Raw genomic sequence first — 22,927 nt, 5'->3', positions numbered from 1 at the left:
CGGAATGAGAACAATGAGGTGGTGAGATACAAAGCAAGGCTCGTAGCACAGGGTTTCACGCAGAGACCCGGCATTGATTCCAATGAGACATATTCTCCAGTTATGAGTGGTATCACTTTCCGGTATCTAATATCTTTGGCAGTGCAAAATCGTCTATCTATGCAGTTGATGGACGTCGTGACCGCATATCTTTACGGTTCACTAGATTCGGACATTTACATGAAGGTTCCAGATGGAATCTTTGTCCCGGATGCAAGCGCAAAACGCAACATGTACTGTGTAAAACTGAACAAATCTCTATACGGCTTGAAACAGTCGGGACGGATGTGGTACAATCGACTTAGTGAGTTCCTTCTTCGCAAGGGTTACTCCAACAGTGATGACTGCCCATGTGTCTTCATCAAGAAGTCCTCTTCAGGATTTTGCATCATTTCAGTGTACGTCGATGATCTCAACATCATTGGCAACACACAAGATATTGATGAAGCACGCAATCATCTAAAGACAGAATTTGAGATGAAGGATTTGGGTCAAACCAAATTTTGCTTGGGTCTCCAACTCGAGCACCTTCCCTCAGGAATAATGGTACACCGATCTGCCTATATCCAGAAAATATTGGAGAAATTCAATATGGACAAATCCTATCCGTCTAAAACTCCCATGGTGGTTCGATCTCTAGACGTAGAGAAAGATCCGTTCATGCCGAGGGATGATGGAGAAGAGATGTTGGGACCCAAGGTTCCATATCTCAGTGCCATTGGAGCGCTTATGTATCTTGCAAATTATACGAGACCTGACCTCGCATTTGCAGTGAATCTACTTGCTAGACACAGCGCAGCTCCTACCAAACGCCATTGGTCGGGAGTAAAGAATGTCTTTAGATATCTCCAAGGCACAAAGGATCTTGGCCTATTCTTTCAGTTTCAGAGAAATCTGGACACCAATATGATTGGATACACAGATGCTGGCTATTTATCTGATCCCCATAATGCCAGATCACAAACCGGCTTTGTGTTCCTACATGGTGGAACTGCAATATCATGGAAGTCTTCGAAACAGACTCTAGTTGCAACATCCACCAATCATTCTGAAATAATCGCATTATATGAGGCATCACGCGAATGTGTGTGGCTTCGCAGGATGATAAACCACATACAACAATCATGTGGAATTGGTTCTATCGAATCATCTACCATTATCTACGAAGATAATGCAGCTTGTGTTGCACAGATGCAAACAAGATACGTCAAGAGCAATATCACTAAGCATATTGCCCCTAAGTTGTTTTATCCCCATGAACTCCAAAAGAGTGGGGAAATAAACATCTTGCAAGTCAAATCATGCGATAACCTCGCTGATCTATTCACAAAGTCTCTACCAACTTCAACGTTCCAGAAATATATTCATGGAATTGGTATGCGACGACTCCGAGATTTGCAAGATTCAGGGGGAGTATCTTCATGAACTACTCCTGTTCAAAGCATCATATTATACTCTTTTTCCCTTAGTGGGTTTACTTTACAGGTTCTCATAAAGGTTTTTAATGAGGTAATATCAACATAAGATTATATGTCATATTTTCTGTTTTCCCCACCGGGGTTTTTAGGAAAGCATACACGACATATTTATTGCCCTCTAAATTCTATGAATATACTTCATATCGAGTTAACGGAGGCAATAATCATTATATGTTGGATCATTTTCTCCTTATTTTCCCACAGGGTTTGAAGGAGTTTTACCAGCATATCCTACACTACTTCTCACATTTTTCCCACAGGGTTTTTGGAGAAGATTATTCCAAGGATGTTCAATCGCAAGTACAAGGAAGTATTAGGGGGAGTGTTAGGATTTAATTAGTTTACTTAATTAAATATGTAATCCATCCTATGTAATGTTGTGTGCGGTTGCTTTGGCAACAGTCACGACGCTCCCACGATTGTATAACCGTCCCCTACGGTTTCTCCCGAAACTCCGCCTCCTTATGTCGGTTTGTTGAGGCGACGGTTCACCTTGTATAAATAGTTGATTGTCAATGGAATAAACAACACAGTTGATTCATTATCTCTCTCACTCGATTCTCTCCCGATTACTTACAACACTTTCAAGGGGAGGGAGGGATGCTGCCATGGAGGGTGGAGGCGTTGGATGAAGATTCAGTGACTGGACTACAGCAAGTCACGTGGTAACTGGACCTCTCATCCGCCCCACATTGTCCATCCAACGGCTCAAATCAACCGATTTCACAATTTTGTCAAATTTGTTTTTTTACTGCACCTAAAATATAAAGTATTTTTCGTTGAAACATTTTCATACTTACAACATGATTCGTTGGCACCATGTACATTTTTAATTTTAAATTTTTTGATGATTTTGAATTTTCGTTTTTGAAAATCATCAAAAAAATCAAAACTAAAAATATACATGTTGTCAACGAATCATGTTGTAAATACGAAAATATTTCAATGAAAAATGATTTGTATTTTAGGCGCATCAAAAAAGACAAATTTAGCAAAATTTTGGGATCATTCAATTGCAACCATTGGATGAACAATGTGAGGCACATAAGAGATCCAGGTACCGCGTGACTTGCTGTAGGGCAGTCACTGACTGAATCTTGTTCCGGAGGTGTTCCCATCGTTTAGGGAAGGTGCTTCCAAGAGCCTCATCAGAGGACATCGCAACGGAGATGCGACGGGGAGGAGAGCGGCAATCTGCACTACGATAGGCCAGTGGCAGGTAATTCCGGCTCTAATTCATCCATGAAAAGATTAATTCTATCTATGAGCATCCCTTTTGTTTCTCATGCTCACACGATTAATACCATCCTGATTGCTGATCATGTACGAAGATCAGATTACACTCCATCTTGTCATCGTAAGGGGATATTCACTTTGGCTCATAGGAGCATTTGCTCTCGTTGTGTGAATCAACATTTTGAAGTGTCAAAAATTTGTAAAATAAAATTTTCTATGTACATCTATATATTTTATGTTCGTACACAAGTTTTCAAAAAAAAACTAAAAACAATTGTGGCTCCTGTAAAAAAGACAAGTTTTGATGCTATAACACGACTACGTACAAGATATTTTTTTTGTCTTTTTTGTACACGCCATATAAAATGTTGTTTCTACACAAAAATTTGTGCACTAACATAGAATGTCACGATGTACACCAACAAATTTATATCAGAATTTTTTAACATTTTTAAAATTGTTTTTTAATTATTTTATATAATGAGAGCATTTGCTCCTATGAGCCAAATTGCCACCGGATATTCACTTTGGCTCATAGGAGCATTTGCCGTTGTGTGTCATAAGGCTCCTTTACTCAGAAGACGACAACTATACAAAACATCCAGGGTAGTGGTAAGAAAAAACATGCTGCTGACTCCTCGTTTCATCCAGACATTTGGATGTTGATCCGTAGGCGGTAGCCCTGAATCATCACTCTCTCGACCCACGAACTACGCATCAATCCCTGTACCTGGGTAGGCAGGGATACTCTCGATCCGCTTGTTAAGCACAGGGGCACACACGGTAAAATGGCACAGGCTTTGAAACTCCAGATCTTTCAAACCAAGTACCTCATGAACTGCACAACAAATGAAGGAAACAAATTCAATTGTCGTAATAGCTTACAAGTCATCTGGGATAATGGATCATTAATTTTGACAGAGGGTGCATTTCCATAATAGTGACCATACATCGGTGTAAATATCACAATTATTTTCTCGCGCAATTGATGATAATGTAGACCGCCCCAGAGTCAAAGACCACAAGATTTACTAGTCCCTAACAGACAGCTACATTTAAAACCTTTGCCACAAAATAGCACAAAGAATGGCAAATTCAGACACAACTGAGAGAAATGCAGGCAACTACATGACATGATTTTTCAAGAACAAACTTATATATTGTATAAGGCATGCTTGTCTATATTTTGGAAACGGGATCTTTCAGCCACACAATAATTCACGAATATCAAGCCTCAAAACATATTGTAAAATTTATATATTTTTTAAACTGAATCTTGCAGAAATAACATCCAATTGATTTGGGACCATTAATCAATGAAAAAACTGGGCAATGACATTACCCTGGGACTGTGAGTTCTGTTATTCAAGATGGAAAGTCTTATTCTCAGTTGTTGCAAAACTTTATCATGCAAGTCCATCTTTTAGTTGGTAAGTCACATTGACTTCATTAATTTTCGGGTGTCAGTATCAACATCACATGAGATCTTTCAACGCGGAAGGTGGGGATGGTTAGTGTTTTGTGGTACCCCTTAGTCTGTCCACCGTGGATGGAAATGTAACTCCCAGATATGATCTTTGGTAGAAAAAAGGGTTGCTGGGTTTGCAAAATATAATATCCTTTTATTTGGAAACAGCATGAAAGTGAACTGGACAACAGTGGTGTTAGTTTTGGTTACGTTGCTTCTAACCTTGCCATGGTACATGTATTTACTACTCCATTTCATACGTTGTTTAATTGAGGTACGGTTATCCCAATCGGATAACTACAAAAAATTATAGCTAGTTTTGTTAACCATTTATTGATCATGTACTTAATTAGAAAAATTGTTAACAACAAAAGGAACTCCACTTGAAAAACTTTTCTGATTAAGAGGCAAATTTTATCGCACCCATTGATATGCATTGAATTGTAAAGTTTAGTAAAGGGTTGAAAACCATAAATAGCGTGATTGATTTGAACACAGTTGTGCAAAAAACATGACAATGGGATCACCATTAGCAACCTAGGCTAACACAAGTTTCTCATGTTTAACCGTACACACATTAGTTGTTTTGGTTGTTAAGCCACCTCGAAGACTTTGTGGTTCTTCATTGATAGCTTCATCACATTTTGGTCGTTAGCTAAGTTAACAACAAATGGAACTCTGCTTGGTAATGCCTTGCTTGGAAATGCCTTTGTAACAGAAAGGAAAATTTTAATCTCACCAATTGATATGCATCGAAACTGTAAAGTTTGGTAAGAGTGAAACTCAGCAAACATCAGACTGAAAACCACACTATACACATAGTGTGGTTTATTCAAACACAACCATGAAATCCTGACATAGAGATAACCATTAGCAACCTAGGCTAACACGACACTAAAGGATATTTGATCGTCTATCAGGTTATTATGCTACCTTGAAGACTTCGCGGGGCTTGATTAGTAACTTCATCATGTTTTGGTCATCAGCTAAGTTAGCCACACTTTTCACGTTCCTCTTGAACTATGTGGTGCTCAGTCACCCACATCACCCATCCACATATTTTCAAGTAGATTTCCTTTTTGCTTAGAAAAATGTTAAACCATGTAAGGACACGAATTATACTGTTCTTGGCATGCTATTGTAGCCATCCCCGGTTAGCATAAAAGGAGAAATCATCATCTCCCACTGCACCATCAGCATTTGCTTTCCTAATCTACCTCTTTCTACACTAGGAGGTAGCGGTACCTCCTGATACCTCCCCATCAACACTCGCTTTCCGAATCTACCTCCTACATGAGGAGGAACAGGCAATTACCTCTCAAGTGCCGTAGAAAAGCTCGCATCTGGTCTATATGAACACAGCAAGGACTTAAGGATGACATCAACTTACAAATTTAACAGGTACTACCTCCTTCTACATGAGGAGGTACCTCCCAAGAATATCGTGTAGATATACCACTCACGTACCTATGTGAATTTTCATGATTTTAGAATTATTTGTAAAATATAAGTTATATACTCCGACCAACTAATCATGGTGATTTTAGTAAGTTCCGTACCAACGCCCGGGCTCTTTGCCAGTGTTAAGCAATGTAAGCACATAGATAATACTGCTCTTGACACGATATTGTAGCCACCCCCGGTTAGCATAAAAGGAGGAGAAATCATCATCTCCCGTTGCATCATCAGCATTTACTTGCCTAGTCTACCTCTTTGTACACTAGGAGGTAAATCATCATCTCCCGTTGCATCATCAGCATTTACTTGCCTAGTCTACCTCTTTGTACACTAGGAGGTAAATCATCATCTCCCGTTGCATCATCAGCATTTACTTGCCTAGTCTACCTCTTTGTACACTAGGAGGTACCGGTAGCTCCTGATACCTCCCCATCAGAACTTGCTTTCCTAATCTACCTCTTTCTACGCTAGGATTTAACGGTACCTACTAATACCTCCCCATCAGCACTTGCTTTCCTAATCTATCTCTTTCTACAGTAGAATGTAACGTGTAGCGGCCCAGGAAAATCCCCATATTAGATTTTGTTTGTTATTTTTTTCTTTTATGCATCATCATGACATCATGCATATTTTTGTCCATAAAATTATTTTACAAAACCTTATTTTATTGCTAAAATTAGCCCCCTCTTTTTGTCTCAAATGAAAATATTTTTTTCTCTGCTTATGTTCCTATATAAAAACTATTTGAAATGGTTTTAAAAGAAAATAGAAAAAATAAATAAAAGTAAAACTGTTTATAAAAAAGGGAGAGACTCCCCACCGGCCAGGCCCAGAAAGGCCCAGCCAGCAGCCCCCCTCCGACACTGGCGGCGACTCTCCGTCCCCGACCATGTCGCTGACCATGGCCGCCGTTCTACTGCTCTGTCTGTGAGCACACGTGTGGGCGGGAACACTTGAATCTGCATAGTACCGGTTTTGGGGCATCACATAACGGTACCCAGGTTTCATATAAAAGCTCGCCTCTCGTCTATATAAACACAACAAGGCTGCCAGGAACTCTCAAAAGAAACCATAGCTACTCATAATCTCTCAAAAAGAAGTACCACAGCTGTACATAAGAAGCAGAGGCTAACAGTGTGACCATAGGGCTGATCAGCAAGTCCTCTTTGGTTGTATGACCAAATATTCGCTGGCCCCGTCACAGCCTTCTTTGTGTTCAAGAATCCCATCCATGAGCCTGCCGAGACTGTAAGAAGGGGCCTCTCACAGACACTCGTCCATTACTACCCTATCACGGGCCGCCTCACTGTTGGAGCAACCTCCGGCTAGGTCATCATCAAATGCACCGGGGAGGGGGTACCCGGCAGCATGCTAACTTTGCAATCAAGGACGTCCCGGAGTTGTGCGACCCATCGCTGCAAGAAGAGCTCGCCCTCTACCCGTATGTGGGTTTCAGCCACTCCGAGCCATTGATGTTGATGCAGGTGACTGTCTTTTCTTGTGGCGGGTTCATCGTGGGGCTAACATGCAACCACCGTCTCTGTGATGGCAGTGGGCTCATGCAGTTCTTCCAGGTGGTGGGCGAGCTTGCCCATGGGCTAACATCACCATCTATCATCCCAGTCAGAGAGGGGGATTCCCTCGAGTTAGGTTTGTGCAAACCGTTTGCCTCCATTTTCCAGACTTTATGCGGTTTGTGGCTACCCTGCAACCATCCCCGAGGGCCTTCCTCAACATCACTGTGCCATCTAGTTTAAGCAACCACATCAAGCATATGTGCTTGACGAGTCAAGGGCAGCCATGCTAGGTGTTCGGGGCAGTGACTGCGGTGCAATAGCGGTGCCGGACGCGCGCAATCTTCTCTGACCAGGGTGCCCTCGTCACGCTCTTTTCATGTTTAATGCACACAGATATGCGGGGGGCAAGGAGGGTTTTTACGGTAACCGCGTAACCATACACCTTGTCACGGCGAAGAGTGGCATGGTAGCAAATGGAAACATCATAGACCTTGATCCAGCATGCCAAGGATCAGGTGTCTAACCAACCAAACATGGACATGCTGCAGCAGCGCTTACTTGGATATGATCTTGGTCTGTCACCCTGGCGGAACTTCGGCGTAGGGTTTGATTTTGGCACAGGGGGGCTGGCAAGGTTGATGAGCTACGAGCAAGAGAGGATTGGCCTGCCCTTCTGCGAGGACGACCACAACGTGATGGCCAGATGTGTGAGGGAGGAGCACCCTAACGCATTGCTCCAAGAAATATCGAATATTCAACTCAGTTAGAACTGGATTTCTGATCCATCCTATTAAGCTCTGATTAAATAGTTTTCGGTGGATAGATTACTGATGTTTTTGTTTTGTCATGCATCTGAGTTTCTTTGGAATAGTATTGTCCCCCTAGTATGGTTAATGGATAAAATACAAATGAAGCAGTTTAACTAAATGATCATTTAAAACTTCTGCATCAACTTACCGACATCATTAAAGTAGTAACCAATCCATGTGGTGGATATTCCTACAGCATGCGCCTCGAGGTAGAGAACTTGACCAAGAACACCAGTCTCCCAGAATAAACAAGGATACATGCATTCACCTTTGTCAGGCAGTACAGCTTCAAATCGTGCAATAATCCCAAGGCTAAAACATCCATGTGAAGCACCATCCTGCATCAGGAATCAGCAATGCATAACAAGGTCAAAGCATGTCATCCCCTGTTCCTTGATAAACTATAAGATTGATATTTTGAGTGCTCACATTAACTCCATAAATTAACTAGTGAACGATGAACTACATGAACAAAAGGTAGGCTCTACAGTTAGCACAGTAAAGTCTAACAGGCTATTATAAATCCTTGGTAAAATTGTTGCACAGCCACAAAAATATGTTAACAAAAAAAACTAATTGGTAACATACGTGCAAGCATTGATCTGTAGGCCTGAATCATCACTCTCTGAACGAATCATGCATCAATCCCTGGACCTGGGTATGCAGGGAGACTCATAATCCGCTTGTCAAGTACAGGGGCGCCAACGGTAAAATGGTACAGGCTTTGAAACTCCAAATCTTTCAAACCAAGTACCTCATGAACTGCACAACAATGGAAGGAAATATATTCAATTGCCGTAATAGCTTATAAGGCATCTGGGGTGATGGATCATCCAATTTCAGGGAGGGTGCATTCTCATAAAAGTAACTATGCATTCCATATAAATATCAGAAATGTTTTCTCTCTCAAGTGATGATAATGTAGGCGACCCCAGAGTCAAAGACCACAAAATTTATTCTATAGCAGATGACAACAATGTGACGAAAAAACTGCAAATTCAGGAACAACTGAGAAAAATGCAGGCACTACATGATGACATGTTTTGTCAAGAACAAACATATATTAGGGTGCAAGGCATGCTTGTCTATACGGAGAATAAGAAAAGAACTAAATTACAGGTAATAATTACAAGTGCAAAAAATAATGAAGAACTCAAATGAGTTAAGGAGTTAGTAAGTTTTTGGAAACGAGATCTTTCAACCACATAATACTTCATGAGTTTCAAGCCTCAAACGTACATGGAAATTTATATTATTTAAAAACTGAATCTTGTAGAAATAACATCAAATTGATTGGGCCATTACTTCAATGAACAAACCAGGAAATAATATTACTCCAGCACTGTTTGTTCTTCTTTTCAAGATGAAAGCTTATTCACATAACATTTTAGTGACCAAAACCAATAAAGCATCAAGATTTGCAGAATCCATGGACTCATTTTCTATTGAAAAGCTGATTCTTGTACTCACTCACCCATGAAATTTCGTGCACTTTAGTGTGGCATTTACAAGATATTAAGCAAACGGGCCATAAAGAGAGCTTAGTTAGTCCACCTAACAATCAGATCTTTTGATTACTCTTGCTAAGTTAACTGCAAGTCTGGACATAACAAATGCAACTTTATGGCTTGGTTTTTACCACAATGATAATGAGCACAAGTGTGTTCAGTAAAATGAGTTGTTTAGAAGGAAAATTTCATGCCAGCAAAAAAAGAAAGGCCTGACTGCTCACCAAACAAAGCTCGTAAGACTTTTTAATCATGTATGGTTAATGGAGCAAATAATTAAATGATGCATTTCAATTGCTACTTGATCTTTTTATATTTCTACATCAACTTACCGGCATCATCAAAGTAGCAACCAATCCCTGTGGCAGATATTCCTACAGCATGCGCCTCAAGGTAGAGAACTTGACCAAGGACACCAGTCTCCCAGAATAAACGAGGATACATCCATTCACCTTTGTCACGCAGCACAGCTTCAAATCGTGCAATCATCCCAAGGCTAAAGCATCCGTGTGAGGCAATATCCTGCATCAAGAATCAGCAATGCATAACAAGGTCAGAGCATGTCATCCCCTGTTCCCTGATAAACTATAGAACTGATATTTTGAGTGTTCAGATTAGCTCCATATAATATAACTAAGGAAAGATGAACTAGATAAACAAAAGGTAGTCTCTACAGTTTGAGCACAGTAAAGGCTAACAGGATATTATAAATCCTTGATATAATTGTTACACGGCCACAAAAATATAACTTATGTTAACAAAAAACCATAACTTCTAACAGTTGACATATTCACATACCTGCAAGCATGAAATCTGCATTGCCAACCTCTCGCAGTCTCCTTTCAACAGTCTATACAGTGGGAGGCCATCAGGGCACCCCTCTGGTCGAGCCCACTCGAAGTCCTGTCTCATAGCATGTCGTAACGTATCAAAATGGTCCTCGTTCCTCACCAAGAAGTACAGCCCCTTGGGCAGCCCTGAGACACGGTGCACGAACAGCGCAGCATGCACCTCTGCATCCCACGGCAACACGCGGAATGGTAGAGCGCTCTGCGGTCCCTGTCGCTCCCCCGGGCCAACCTCGCCTGAAGGCAAGCAATGCAAGAGCATCTGGTAAAACTGTTCCTTGGACATCACGTGCGTCCCATCCATGTCAACCGCACTCCTCCGCTGCCGCACCACCTCCTGCACCGTGCGTTCCTTATACAGCCCTTCCGATAACTCCGCACTCTTGCGCCATGGGTTCACCGAGAACTGCTCGCCGGGCTCGGGATGATGCTTCTTGACCGCCTCGGCCGTGCGGTAGATGACGTCCCACACCACGTGATTCTTGCTGAGCCCATTTGCCTTGCCCGCCCACTCCAACCCATCAAATCCCCTCAGAGCATCGCTTATCCTGGCATAGTCCACCTCCGGCTCTGAGCCCACGGGGAACAGAAGAAGAGCGCAGTCCGGGTGATGCCTCTCGACCCACGGCGCCTTGCCCCTGCTCGTCACCACATCATTGTCCGGAGGAGGAGCAGGGCAGCCTTTGTCCACCCCCACTAGCCTGCCAAGGTCCTGGTCGGACAAGCCGTCCAGCAAGCGGGCGTCCCAGCCAAGCGTGGCGGCGGCAACCGCGACGGCGGCCAGCGCGTGGCCCACGTCGTGGTTGCAGTAGCGCAGCGCGCGTTCGCCGTACTTCCAAGCCTCCCGCCAGAAGATGGACGAGAGCGCGAGGAGCGCGGTCGCGGGCGGTGGCAGTAGAGCGGAAGGGTTGGGAGTGGGGCCTGTGGTGCGAATCTCGAGGAGGTGGTCGCGGGGCGCGTAGTGGGCGAGGACGAGACGGCGGGGCTCCTGCTCCGGGTGGTGGAAGAGGAGGTGGGCCTCGGTGGGGTGCAGGTTGCCGCTGCTGGGGTTGACGCGGAGGGACCAGGTGGAGGCGCCGGCGGACTTCCAGGCGGAGAGGGCGAGCGAGTGGAAGAGGAGGTCGGAGAGGGAGTCGAGCGAGAGCGGCCGCGGCGGAGGCGGCGGGGAGTGGAAGAGGGCCGGGTAGGGGACGGGGGAGAGAGGCGGAGGTGGGTTGGGGAGAGCGATTAGCGAGGAAGGGGAGAAGCGGAGGAAGGGGTTGGGCTGGTTGGCCCAGTCGAGGCGGCCCGGGCCGCGCGCGTAGCCGGCGGTGAGGCTGTGCTTGGTGCGGCAGTGGTAGTCCGCTGCCGCTGACGAGGCCGGCGGCGGGGTCGTGGAGGAGGAGGACGACATGGTGATGCGGTGGAGGAGAGGAAGGCGGCAAGGGGGGCGGTGGGAGCGGAGGAGGAGCATCTCGGGGGAAGTGTTCTCTTCCGGTTCCGGCAAAGAAGGGGATGGAATGCTGGGGATGGTTCGACTCGGCGGGGACCACCTATACACGGACCGGGTCGGTTGGACGGGATGCCGCACACACCAACCCGGCGGTTGTGTAGTGAGCCTCGGCCCATCAGGTAAGTTCGTTTTTGTTTTTGTTTTTCTTATTACTAGTAGCTATGCACGCGCACGCGCGTCTTAACTAATCAATTCAATAATATGTGCAATATTTTCTTAGAATATGCAATTCCGTATCATTTTCAATCAACATGATACATGTCTGAACTTCAATCTTTTAGCTATGAGCGGGCAAACTTCACCCATTTTGCTACTCCACTGTATATAGAGATCTCTCTTCTTGAAAAAATCCGAGTTCTCCCATTCTTGTCGATGGCAAAAAGCTTCAGCAGCCCCGCAGCTCCTGATTTAGGAGCCTCCAATCCTAACCAAATTTCTGAAAATTAAGATGCATGAGCCAAAATTTACTTTGTAAAGACACAGTAATACACACACAAAAATGAAATAAAGATGAATACTGAAGCTTGGAAATCACAAACTACATAACAAGAACCCAAGAGCCAGCAAATAACAAATAGACAAGTACCACACGGAAGTTCCAATAACCTGAATTGCTCCAGAATGCACTCTATAGAATTGGTTTTTAACCAAGGATGTCCCAAAACTTGCACTTACCTCTAAGAAAAAATAAAATAAAGAAACAACTCAGTTTCTACTAACTCAAAACAATTGTACACAGGAGGCTATCTCTTATATGAGAATAAACGGAAAACTCGTTGTGCTTTCTTCAATTCTAGATTGTGAAAACTCTGGCATCAACATCCAATGCAAGGACAAGTTGCACAAGCTATCTGGTGCTGGTATCATAAAATTTCCAAAAATATCACTTAGCTCATGAAAGTACAAGGATGATTTATTCTAAGCTAGCGACTTACCTTCCCATCCAATAGCTATTACAAAGAAAAATATGCAAGCTTATAGCATAAAATTTCATCTGAAAAATATATGGCACAGAACCTACTGATGGCTTGCCGATTCCCAGATACTGGGTCCTAAACGTGTCGTTCTATCGAGCATCTCATAAGCAAAAAAAAGGAGTTCAGACTTTTCCACGCCGTTCTCACCAGCGTGCAGCAACAAACAGCCCCTACGTCAAGACTGGGGTCAAAGATTGGGGTGTTTCAATACAAGCAATGTGAAGAAAAAGGAAAGGAGATATTTTGAAAGGAACCCAGATGATATTACATTCTCAAAGAGGACCCGGAGGATCACCAGATGAAATGAATTGAAAAAATGACTTTCTAGTGTTAACTGAAGATAATAGTACTACTGTCGTTCTAAAACTTCAACCTTTAAATGCTTGTTACCTTTGTCATCCAAGAGCCTTTCAGCGGTTGATTACACTTGGAACATAGAACACACCCCAGAGAGATCTGAATATGAGCAGCAGTAGATGAAAGTCATTTTATAAGTAGCAGTCTTCCCGACAAAGAAGTCATACAACAGGTGTATTTTGTTCCAAGATGAGACTTTCTGCATAGAAAAGATAACCATGTAAGTCAATAAGATGGTATCATGCATTCATGAAAGGCATCATTATTGAAACACAAACCTTGCCCTCCAAAATCTCTACCATCGATGCCCCTTATCAACCTTGATGTGCACCATCGAGGTGCTCTTAGACTGTACATGTTCAATGAATTCTTGGCATCAATAAATCATCAAAACATAAAAATTGCAGAGCTAGACCGGACAGGCAACATACACAATCATTCTCCAGAGTTTCCCTCTTTCCTGTCTGATTACAAGCCTTGAATCCAAAAAAATACACCCTGCCAAAAAGGCAAAAGAAAATAGTGACTGATAGAAACATAGTAGATCAAAATGATAGGTTCATGCAGCCACTCGTTTGTAGGAGATCCAAATATCTTCTAGCGCCATGTTATGACACATAATGTATGAATCTGGAAAAAATAAATAAAGGGGATATCTCATTAGCATGATGGAGCTTGAGATCAGATATTAAACACACCGTAAATATGACAGTAGAGTTGAGATTTTTAGCTTCTGTGCTGAATCCAAATTTTCAAGGCCCTGCAAATAATCAGTGTGCTCAAGTTGAAATCTGAATTGTCAAAGCGTGTAATATCACCAAATTATAACATCCTTAAAATCTCCAATTGCTTACACACTTTTGATGATAAAGTAAAATTCTATCTGAAAAATAAACATTAACCACGTAACAATCTTTCGGGAACATAATGAATTCAGTGCTGACTTAAGAGTCTTGTCAAAACAGCCAATGGAAGCATACTACTGGAACAAAACGCATTATTGTTCAGAAAAATGAGTAAAAAAATAAATGCTTCCAACACTATGTCTACCAATAGACTATAGTTAGTATGCCCGTGCAACACACGTCTCCACAATACAATTATTATTTTTGTATTATATATCTAGTTTGAACCAAAAAATTACCATACCTACTTTTTAAGTCAAAACACTAAATTTGAGACTAAGGTTGTCCACTTTTTCTCAAATCAAGTTTATCTCCTGCATTAGGCACACTTCTATAGTGAAAAAATTATGAATTCAAATCAATAACTATTCAATATCATTCAAATATAGAAAATATTTCTCGGAATATTCAGAGCAAATAATATAATTTTAAAAAAAATGCAATTAATTGCATATTGGAAAATCAAAAAACTATCTTGCGGTCATTTATGGTCCCATATGCAAGGGTTGATCCCTTATTCACGTTATCATGCAGACATCATCAAACCAAGGTCTCATCCACAACCTCCAAAAAAATTCATACGAAAACTTTGTGTATAGTCTTTTCTCAGCTGCAGCCCATAGCTGACACAGCTCTAGACCATTTATCTGCCAATGTTTCATACGGAGATTCAGTAATCATATCTTTGTGCTCACTGGTAGGCATCATTTCGTACAATGCTACCGAGAAGTTGGAATGAAGAAAGAAACTTTGTTAAAATTTGTATAATATAAATTAGTCAGGAACATCCTGCTACTAACTTTTCGGAAGAAAATCCAGTTCAGTTGCAGTTCTTTAATGGAAAAACTAAACCTTGTGAATGTAGAAGTTTTTGTGAGAATACACCTTGAAAAAGTGTATCAGTCACATAGAAGAAAGCCAAAGAAGGCAAAGTTTGTCGCGCCAACAAGGAGGTGGCGGCTTCCCCCGAAGCCTACTTCTCCCGCCTGCCACGGTAGATCTAGAGGATCAGGAAAAGAGAAAGAAGTGCCGCGAAACAGCTTGGCGAGACGCCACCAATCATACTCTGCCTTGATGTTCTCCCTCGCCACCAGACACCCAAAGAGCAAGTGTTGAAGCGTCTCTGGCTCTTGGCCGCATAGGGGGCAAGCCGCCGGGCAAGGCAAACCTCGACGGCCAAGACGGTCCGCCATCCAGCAGCGGTTCTTCGAGGCATCTGGCCAATACAATGAGTAGTCAAAACAAAGCTAGCTAGTTGTTCCAATACATACCTTCCTACAGATAGAACCACACCAGCTGTAACAAGCAGGCATCCAATAATTTGGTTTGCTTTATACGTCCTTCCCAAAAATTGGGATAATAAATTAATTTGCCATACCAAAAAGGGCAAGCATGTTACGATTACTCGGCGTGAATAAAATCACCGAAATAAGGTAGTACATGAGAACGTACTCAGATTTGCAACGAAAGAACAACCTCAAGAGAAACAGTAAGAATTTTGAAATTATAAATATCAGACACTGTAATTCTGTAAAAATGGGATAGATGTGACCAAGTTAATACGATACTGGATGTAAGCAGTACACGGCAGCGTGCATACTTTGCACGGTATATTATATACCTGAGACGGTCTTGGATAGATGGCCCAGGCAACATTGCTGTGAGGAATACAAACAAGTAAATAAGAAACCCATTTAGTTATGATTCAGCTGATGAAGAAACAATTAAGACACATGCCTTCAGAAAGTAACGTGCTAAGAATAGTACTAATCACCTGCAGTAGCCATGCGTGAAGCAACATCTTGCCTCGGTAGAACATACAAAAGAAACTTGGGGTAATCCAGGTAGTTCGGATTCTATGTAAGCAATATGTCACTCTCTTCGAATATACATCACAATTCATAAGGATCGTGTATTTATTTCAAGCAAATAAAGCATTGAGGGAATTTCCCAACTAATCACCTAAACTGGATGAAGATGCGCAGGTGTTGCTCATGGAGAGATCACTCAGTGAATCAACAATTTCAAACTGAACACATACCTGCTTTCTCTATTTCTTCTGCGGGGCAGATCTGAGATCGTCTGTTCTCTCGAGGAAAGGAAGCTGCTCGAGCCATACCCCAATGGAACGATGGAGACGGCGCCGTTGGTAAGGGCAGCTCGGCCCAGGCAGCGCCTCGGATGCGCCCGGCAACCCCACCGCCTCACAATGGTGATCCTTCATCCAGTGCACCACCAGCCGCGGCGGCTCTACTTGTGCTGCGGCCAGGCCTGGCTGCGGCACTTGGAGGTGAGGTGCCCGGGGTGGAGGGTCGTGCGCGTGAGGTGGAAGGATGAGATGCAAGTATGCAACCGTCTATGAGGAAGGGGAGCGTGAAACATGGGGAAAGATGATGATTGCACGCGGAAATTTTGGGTGGAGGGTGGGGAGAACAAATGATTTGTGACCGTGTGATGTACCAGGATAGACGGTCTAGATTGTATTTTCCTACACAACTTCGTGTCTTTATAAGTAGTAGAGATATTATGTTTCTTTTTCTTTTCTGCTTAAATATTTTAATTTTAAAAAAATAAAAAGATAAATCCGTTTTTTCATACGGAAGTTTTGATTTTTCTTGTCTTTTTCATTAAAAAATAATTTTCTTAGAGGATTTTTAAAAAATTTGAACATTTTAAAAATTTGAACATTTAAAAAATCGATGTTTTCCAAAATTCGAATATATTTTAAATTTGTACATTTTTTTATTATGAACATTTTCAAATACGAACAATTTTTAACTTTGAACACTGTTCATATTTCAAAGTTTTTTGCATTTGAACTACTTTCAAATTTAAACTTTTTCGATTTTGAACAAAAAGAAAAATAAACATAAAACAAAACAGAAAAACAAATAAAAAAGATACAGACCACCGCCCTAGGGTTTCCGAAGATACAGATCACCGGGGCGTCGGAACCGCTCAAAAACTTGCATATGTCCCTAGGATATGTGCACAAGTGTGATGTAGGGTTTGGCTAACCTTGCATGTACCCGGCGTTGACGGTTTTCGCAGACATGGGCCAGCACTTGGTGAAAATCCAGGATCTGTACGTGGAAACTCCTGGTACGACTCAAACGGAGCCTATTTTATGGTAAAGTAAGCCCAACCTATGGTTTCCATATACATATGTCCTAAAGCAAATAAAAAAATCCATTGTTACATCGTCACACGGAAAAACCTATAGGGGTAGATCTGCTGTAAGTCCATTGTTCTATGGCTTTTAGGGGAAATGAGTAGAAAACGGCCCGTTGCACCACATAGTTTGTCGGAACGAGGCCATATTTGGCACGTGCGTGGGCCCTAGGATGGGAAGCAAGGTCCCAGTCGCGGATTTCCAATCCGACCCACGGGCGACGGTGTTTCCATTTTCGGGGTTCCGGAAGGCCTTTTTGTGAAGCAGCTACATGGTGCGCATTTCAATATTGCGCGAGACCTCCGCGCAGTGTTAGGATACCTCCTACGCACCACCTATCACATGCCATATGCGCGCTGTAGCCATCTGGGATACCCCCCCCCCCCCCCTCGCTTCCTGCGGTGCCCGCCGAATCCGCTGGAAACTGACCGGATTTGAACTTGGGCCACACTTTCCTTCGCTCAATAAATGCCGGGAAAAAAATTTAGGTCTATGACGCATCATTTTATGTTCTAAATGTTTTCCGTTTAGCGCGTTGGCGGACGGGTGCAAGCGCGCGCCCGGTACGGCCATACCGCATGTCCCGACGGCCCCGTTTTGCACAGTTGGCGAGGTAAACGAAGTCATAAAATCGCGCGGAGCCGTGTGGTGTCATTTTATGTGTCCTAGTAACCACTATGTAAGGGTACATTGCCCCTATGTGTGGTTTTGGTAATTAATGACAACCCCTATGGACTAATGTTTTCATTGAGTTTATATGAAAGAATATTCCATAGTTTCTACTTGTATTCCATGTGTTGGATTCAAGTATGGATGCCATGTAAATAAAGATACATCTTGTGTATTGGCATCAAGATCATCGGTTTGAAGACATATATGTGATATGATCAAGAAGAAGAAATGAAGATGGAGTTCTTATGTGGAACTCAATATTAGCCATGCTCTATCTTATGAGAGTATGAGAAGATACAAGGTTGAGTTGGGCAAGTTCAAGATGAGCATCTCAAGTGGATAACATGCTTGAAGCTTGCCGTACATTTGGTGATAATGGACATGTGAAGATGTGCATCAATTGGGCTTTCCCATCATAGTGTATGGGGAGCATTTGTGAGTCTTCACGAAGCAACATTGATCAAGTGAGGCATTCCGGCTTGAGTGAAGCTTGAAGAGTTATCATCAAGATCAAGCGGGATGCGCAAGGAAAAGGTATGGCCTTGATAGGTTTTCCTTTTACCGGTCTCAAGGTGGTTTATGAGAGGCCGGATTATAGGATAGATAGCCGCACTATTAAGAGGGGCTTTCGGTTGGGTAATTTGATCACATCGTCTTAGGGAGCTCAATCCTTTGCATACTTTGCATATCCTTATTGCTTCTTGGTGTTTCTCTGTGTGAGGTTCTTGAGCTTGTTGCTATCTTTACAACAAGCCCAAGTTCATCGAAAACGGAATCCGCATGCATCTTCTATTACGTTTTCGAATTTGGACGTCTTCACCGTTTCTTGATGGTGGGAGACTCCCTCTCTAAAATCATCTAAAATGTCTCTCTCACAATTATTCTTATGCATGATTGCAGACCCATTATAAAGTGCTTGATGATATGGTTGAGCAAGGGAAGGCGGTACTGACTAGGGCTTGTCAGAGGTTGACAAGGCAATAGTGGTACAATCAGAAGCATACCTGCATCGGGCACTTCAAGGCTGAGTAGGGCACGAGGGTCAAGAAAGCTGACAATATCAGGGACGATACTCAGCTGACGAAGGAAGATTACTTGAAGGTAAGTAAATATTCAATGAGACTCTATGTTGCTGCATAGTTGGGATTGCATTATTTGTTCTTCAAATGAGTTTTGGTTTTTCAGGTTATGCCCCTATGGTGCGAGAATAAGGAAGACGCATTTGAGGCCTTGGTAGCGAGGTGGGTTGGCGAAGACGCCGACTTCAACGCCAAAAGCGCGCGCAACAAGGCAAACCGGGGCACCGAAGGAACACATAGTGCGGGAAGCCGCAGCACTGAGCGCTACAGGAAGCACAAGGTACATATATACATGGAACAACTTGCATTTATTTCCCCTCATATTACTACTTGATACACATAACATTTCTCTTGCTGTGCAGGAGGCGGAACTCGGGGAGCCTCTCACCGAGGTGGGAGGGTGGCAGAAGATGAAGCTGAAACAACCCGATCTGAGCCAGCCTCAGCCCTCGTTGCCCGAGTACTTCGGCTATGCCGAAGAGGAGTTGGAGAAGTACTGCTCGGTGTTCAAGGGTCTTCATCCGCAGGTGGATGATCTTATTCAGCGGGAGACCGACTTGACGATGATTATGGTGGCGGGGAGCGGCGCGGAGCATGGCCGCACGAAGCTTCTTAGTGGGGTGATCAAGCCGTAGAGGACCCTCACGCAGATCAGGTCTACCCTCACCAGGGGCGACCCATCGATCGCGCCTCCTCGACACCGTCGTACGGATATAAGTTTTCTCATTTCCATCTTCTTTCCAACATTCATTCCTGAATGGCTAAATTGACATGACTCCTTTTCTTGGAAATTGTAGGCTAACTTTGAGGCCGCCTACGCGGCCACTTATGAGAAGTATTTGACGGTTGTAGCAGACTGGGACCTCAAGAGAGCGGCTTAGGAAGAGTACCAGGAGGAGACGAGTCGTGTAAGTTCCAATCTTTTATGGTTCAAAGACATGACAAGTCTCACCTCCCATTTATTTTATTTCTGCAGCGCTTGACATCTAAACTATCTTGCAGGCGCTCAGTACGTTCTTCCAGACTAGAGAGAGGATCGCACTTCCGGAAGAGGAGCCACCTAGACCGGGGCTGACTCCAGTGTGCCCATCAAGGGAAACTTTCGCGGCCACATACTACGCACGAACTCCGGTAAGTCATGTGCCTAAACAGTCACGACTTTCCTTTCTCATGTCTAAGATGCTAACTCTTGTCAAACATGTAGGGCACGGGAAGTTCGCGGAACCGATCCTCTCCTGGTTCGTCGCGCGAGGGCACACCGGTGCACCTTGGCCGCCATTCTCCCGGTGCTTCAGGGTTTCTCCTGCTAGCGATGGTTCAGGCCATGGTTCTACCTCAGTCTACCTCGACAAAGGCCGGACGCCTGAATGGATGAGTCAGGAAGTTGGTTGGTTCCCCTGATCTTAGTTTCCCTTAGCTAGGTGTCTAGCGGGTGTGCGTTGATCGTGTGTGCCATGTGTCGACGATGTATGATGATCGTGTGTGCTACATGCCACATATTTGTATCACGATGATGTTGTTGCTACATTTGATATGATAACGATGATGTTGTTGCTACATTTGATATGATAACGATGATGTTGTTGCTACATTTGATATGATGGCGATGATGATTATGTGTTGTGCAACATTTGTGATGCATTTCAATGTATATTACTGCTATTTTTTGCTGTGCTTGATGTGATGTGCCAGAAAATAACGCGGAAAACCAAATGGCATGGTCTGTGCCGATGGCCCCCTGGACGTGCCAAATGGCAGGAGCTGTGCCGACGGTTATGCCGACGGCATAGCCGACGGCACAGGAAGGTGGCGCCCAGCAGCTGGGTGGAGCGGCTGCGACGCGGCTGGGCCGATGAACCTGGGCCGACGGCTTGGCCGTCGGCACAGAAGATGGACAGGGGACGCGTGGCAGGCGCTGGCTGTCCGAGCGAGGCGACTGGGCCGATGGTTTGGCCGTCGGCACAGAAGATGGACTGGGCTAACGGTCGTTTGGGAGTTGTGGGGCTGAAAGAACATCTCTCACATTATGTTTTGTGTGTTTGATGTCAATATATGTGATACACTAATGTTTGTTTAAGTGGTACAGGGATTACATAGATACATATTCTTGTGTGTTGGATATGGTCGGTCTGTCAAAAGAAAAACAGCAAAGTTGGTCAGGCCGGATAATCCGGGCCGGATATTGTTGAAATATCCGGCCCCCAGTTTTCGGCTAAGTCAAATGAGGAAAGTAGCCATAAAGATAGGGGCCGGACATTTGCCCGGATATTGTCCCGGTATTGTACCAGGGCCGGAATATCCGGGCCGGATATTTTGGAAATATCTGCCCCCTCGAATTTGGCTAAGGACTGGAAGAAAAACAAGTCTGGCATAGGGCCGGACATTTGGCCGGATAATGTCATGGTTTTGTCCCGAAGGCCGGATTATCCGGGGGGGGGTGGCGGATTATCCGGCCCTTACTTAGGCCGGAATATCCGGCCCCCCGGAAGCTGCAACGGCTCATTTTTGTGGGGGGGTATAAATACCCCCCTTCTTCTACCTTGGTTGCTTGCTCAATCATTGCACAAGAAATCTGCCAAGCCACCTCCATTAGAGCCACCTCAAGAAACTCAAGATTTGCAAGATCTCCTTCCTCCCCCAACCAAAGCTCTTGATCTTTGGAGATTCGAAGGAGAAGACACCGATCTACATCCTCACCGAAGCGATTCTCATTTCCCCATCTCTTGTTTGAGGGATCTCATGCTAGTGTTCCTATTTGGTTCCCTAGTTGATTTGTGTTGATGTATTGTTGTTGATTGTTGTGTTGTAACAGATTTGGGAGCCTCCAATTCGGTTGTGGATGTGTGCCCCAAGAACCTTGTAAAGGCCCGGTTTCCGCCTCGAGGAAATCCCTTAGTGGAAGTGGGCTAGGCCTTCGTGGCGTTGCTCACCGGAGATTTGAGTGAAGCCTTCGTGGCTGTTGGTTTGGCTTTCGTAGCAACCACACTCCTCCAAACGTAGACGTACCTTCTTGCAAAGGAAGGGAACTACGGGAATCATCTCCGTGTCATCGCGTGCTCCACTCTCGGTTACCTCTATCCTATTCTATCTCTTATATTGCCTAGCTATATCTTGCTTAGTTGTTAGCCTTGTCATATAGGTAAATTCACTTAGTTGCATATCTAGAGAATTTACCTTTTGTGTCAAGCCTAAATTGAAAAAGAACTAAAAATTGGTTAGCACCTATTCACCCCCCCCCCCCTCTAGGTGCGGCATACGATCCTTTCAATTGGTATCAGAGCCTCGGCTCTTATTTCGGGCTTAACCGCCTAAGAGTATGCCGGAGGATGGACCATCGGAAGGGGAGACTAGGCCGGTCACCATGGATGATATCAATTCGTTGAAGTCATACATTGATGCTCAAACGGAAAGCATGAGAAAAATGATTTCCGAGCTTTTGACCCCTCCTCGTCCCGTGGCTCCCACCATAGAGGTTAATATCACGGATGCGGTTGTAGAGGGTGATACTTCGGTATTACCCTCCGCTACCGCACCCATGAATGGTGATAACTTAACCACTATCAAACCCCCCATTGCATCTCCCAAGGGAACTAGTGGAAGTGAGAGCTACAATCGAGTAGCTCCACCTTTCCAATCACCTGATATACCGGTTCCCCATCCTCATATAAACATCCGGTGCGACCCACCTAAGTTTTCCGTTAATGATTACGATACTTGGCAATTTGAGTTTAGCTCTCATGTTCGCAGTGCCTCCAATGAACTTTGGAGAATCATCGAGGAAGGCTTCAATCCTTACAACCCCAAGAAGTTGACTAGAAGAGAAGCGGTTGATAGTCAACTCAACAACACCGCCTTGCACATGATTCAAACCGCCGTGGGGACAAAGGAGTTGTCTCGTGTTCGGCATTTCAC

At 43.9% G+C, this 22,927-nt stretch overlaps 1 protein-coding gene across 3 annotated transcripts; it reads right to left on the bottom strand.

The window, feature by feature from the left end:
• Nucleotides 1-3,167: 3,167 nt before the first annotated feature.
• LOC127303640 (uncharacterized) lies at nucleotides 3,168-16,553 on the bottom strand. Of its 3 annotated transcripts, XM_071828450.1 has the most exons (13): nucleotides 15,867-16,553; nucleotides 15,714-15,750; nucleotides 15,158-15,308; nucleotides 14,978-15,078; nucleotides 13,886-13,947; nucleotides 13,619-13,685; nucleotides 13,466-13,536; nucleotides 13,221-13,386; nucleotides 10,312-12,289; nucleotides 9,846-10,035; nucleotides 8,594-8,767; nucleotides 8,154-8,343; nucleotides 3,168-3,591 (listed from the first exon to the last, which is right to left on the bottom strand). In XM_071828450.1, exons 9-11 carry the CDS (start codon nucleotides 11,812-11,814, stop codon nucleotides 8,640-8,642), a joined length of 1,821 nt encoding a protein of 606 aa, XP_071684551.1. In that variant the 5' UTR covers nucleotides 11,815-12,289; nucleotides 13,221-13,386; nucleotides 13,466-13,536; nucleotides 13,619-13,685; nucleotides 13,886-13,947; nucleotides 14,978-15,078; nucleotides 15,158-15,308; nucleotides 15,714-15,750; nucleotides 15,867-16,553; the 3' UTR covers nucleotides 3,168-3,591; nucleotides 8,154-8,343; nucleotides 8,594-8,639. The 3 variants fall into 3 exon arrangements, with proteins under 3 accessions (XP_071684551.1, XP_071684552.1, XP_051190310.1); XM_071828451.1 differs by adding an exon at nucleotides 12,460-12,530 and having other exon boundaries at nucleotides 13,886-15,308; XM_051334350.2 differs by having other exon boundaries at nucleotides 13,886-15,308; nucleotides 15,867-15,948; nucleotides 16,134-16,553.
• Nucleotides 16,554-22,927: the final 6,374 nt, after the last annotated feature.

This window comes from Lolium perenne, chromosome 1 (genome assembly GCF_019359855.2).
Source record: "Lolium perenne isolate Kyuss_39 chromosome 1, Kyuss_2.0, whole genome shotgun sequence".
In the NCBI taxonomy this organism is placed as follows: Eukaryota; Viridiplantae; Streptophyta; class Magnoliopsida; order Poales; family Poaceae; genus Lolium; species Lolium perenne.
The sequence above is the reverse complement of the archived record's forward strand: the minus strand, read 5'-3'. Positions and strand labels throughout refer to the sequence as shown.

Coding starts and splice junctions, on each gene's coding strand:
- LOC127303640 (XM_071828451.1), bottom strand. CDS start 11,814: ATGCTCCTCCTCCGCTCCCACCGCCCCCCTTGCCGCCTTCCTCTCCTC. Junction 10,036..10,311: donor TGCAGATTTCATGCTTGCAG/GTATGTGAATAT, acceptor TTCTTGATGCAG/GATATTGCCTCACACGGATG. Junction 8,768..9,845: donor TTGCTACTTTGATGATGCCG/GTAAGTTGATGT, acceptor ATTGTTGTGCAG/TTCATGAGGTACTTGGTTTG.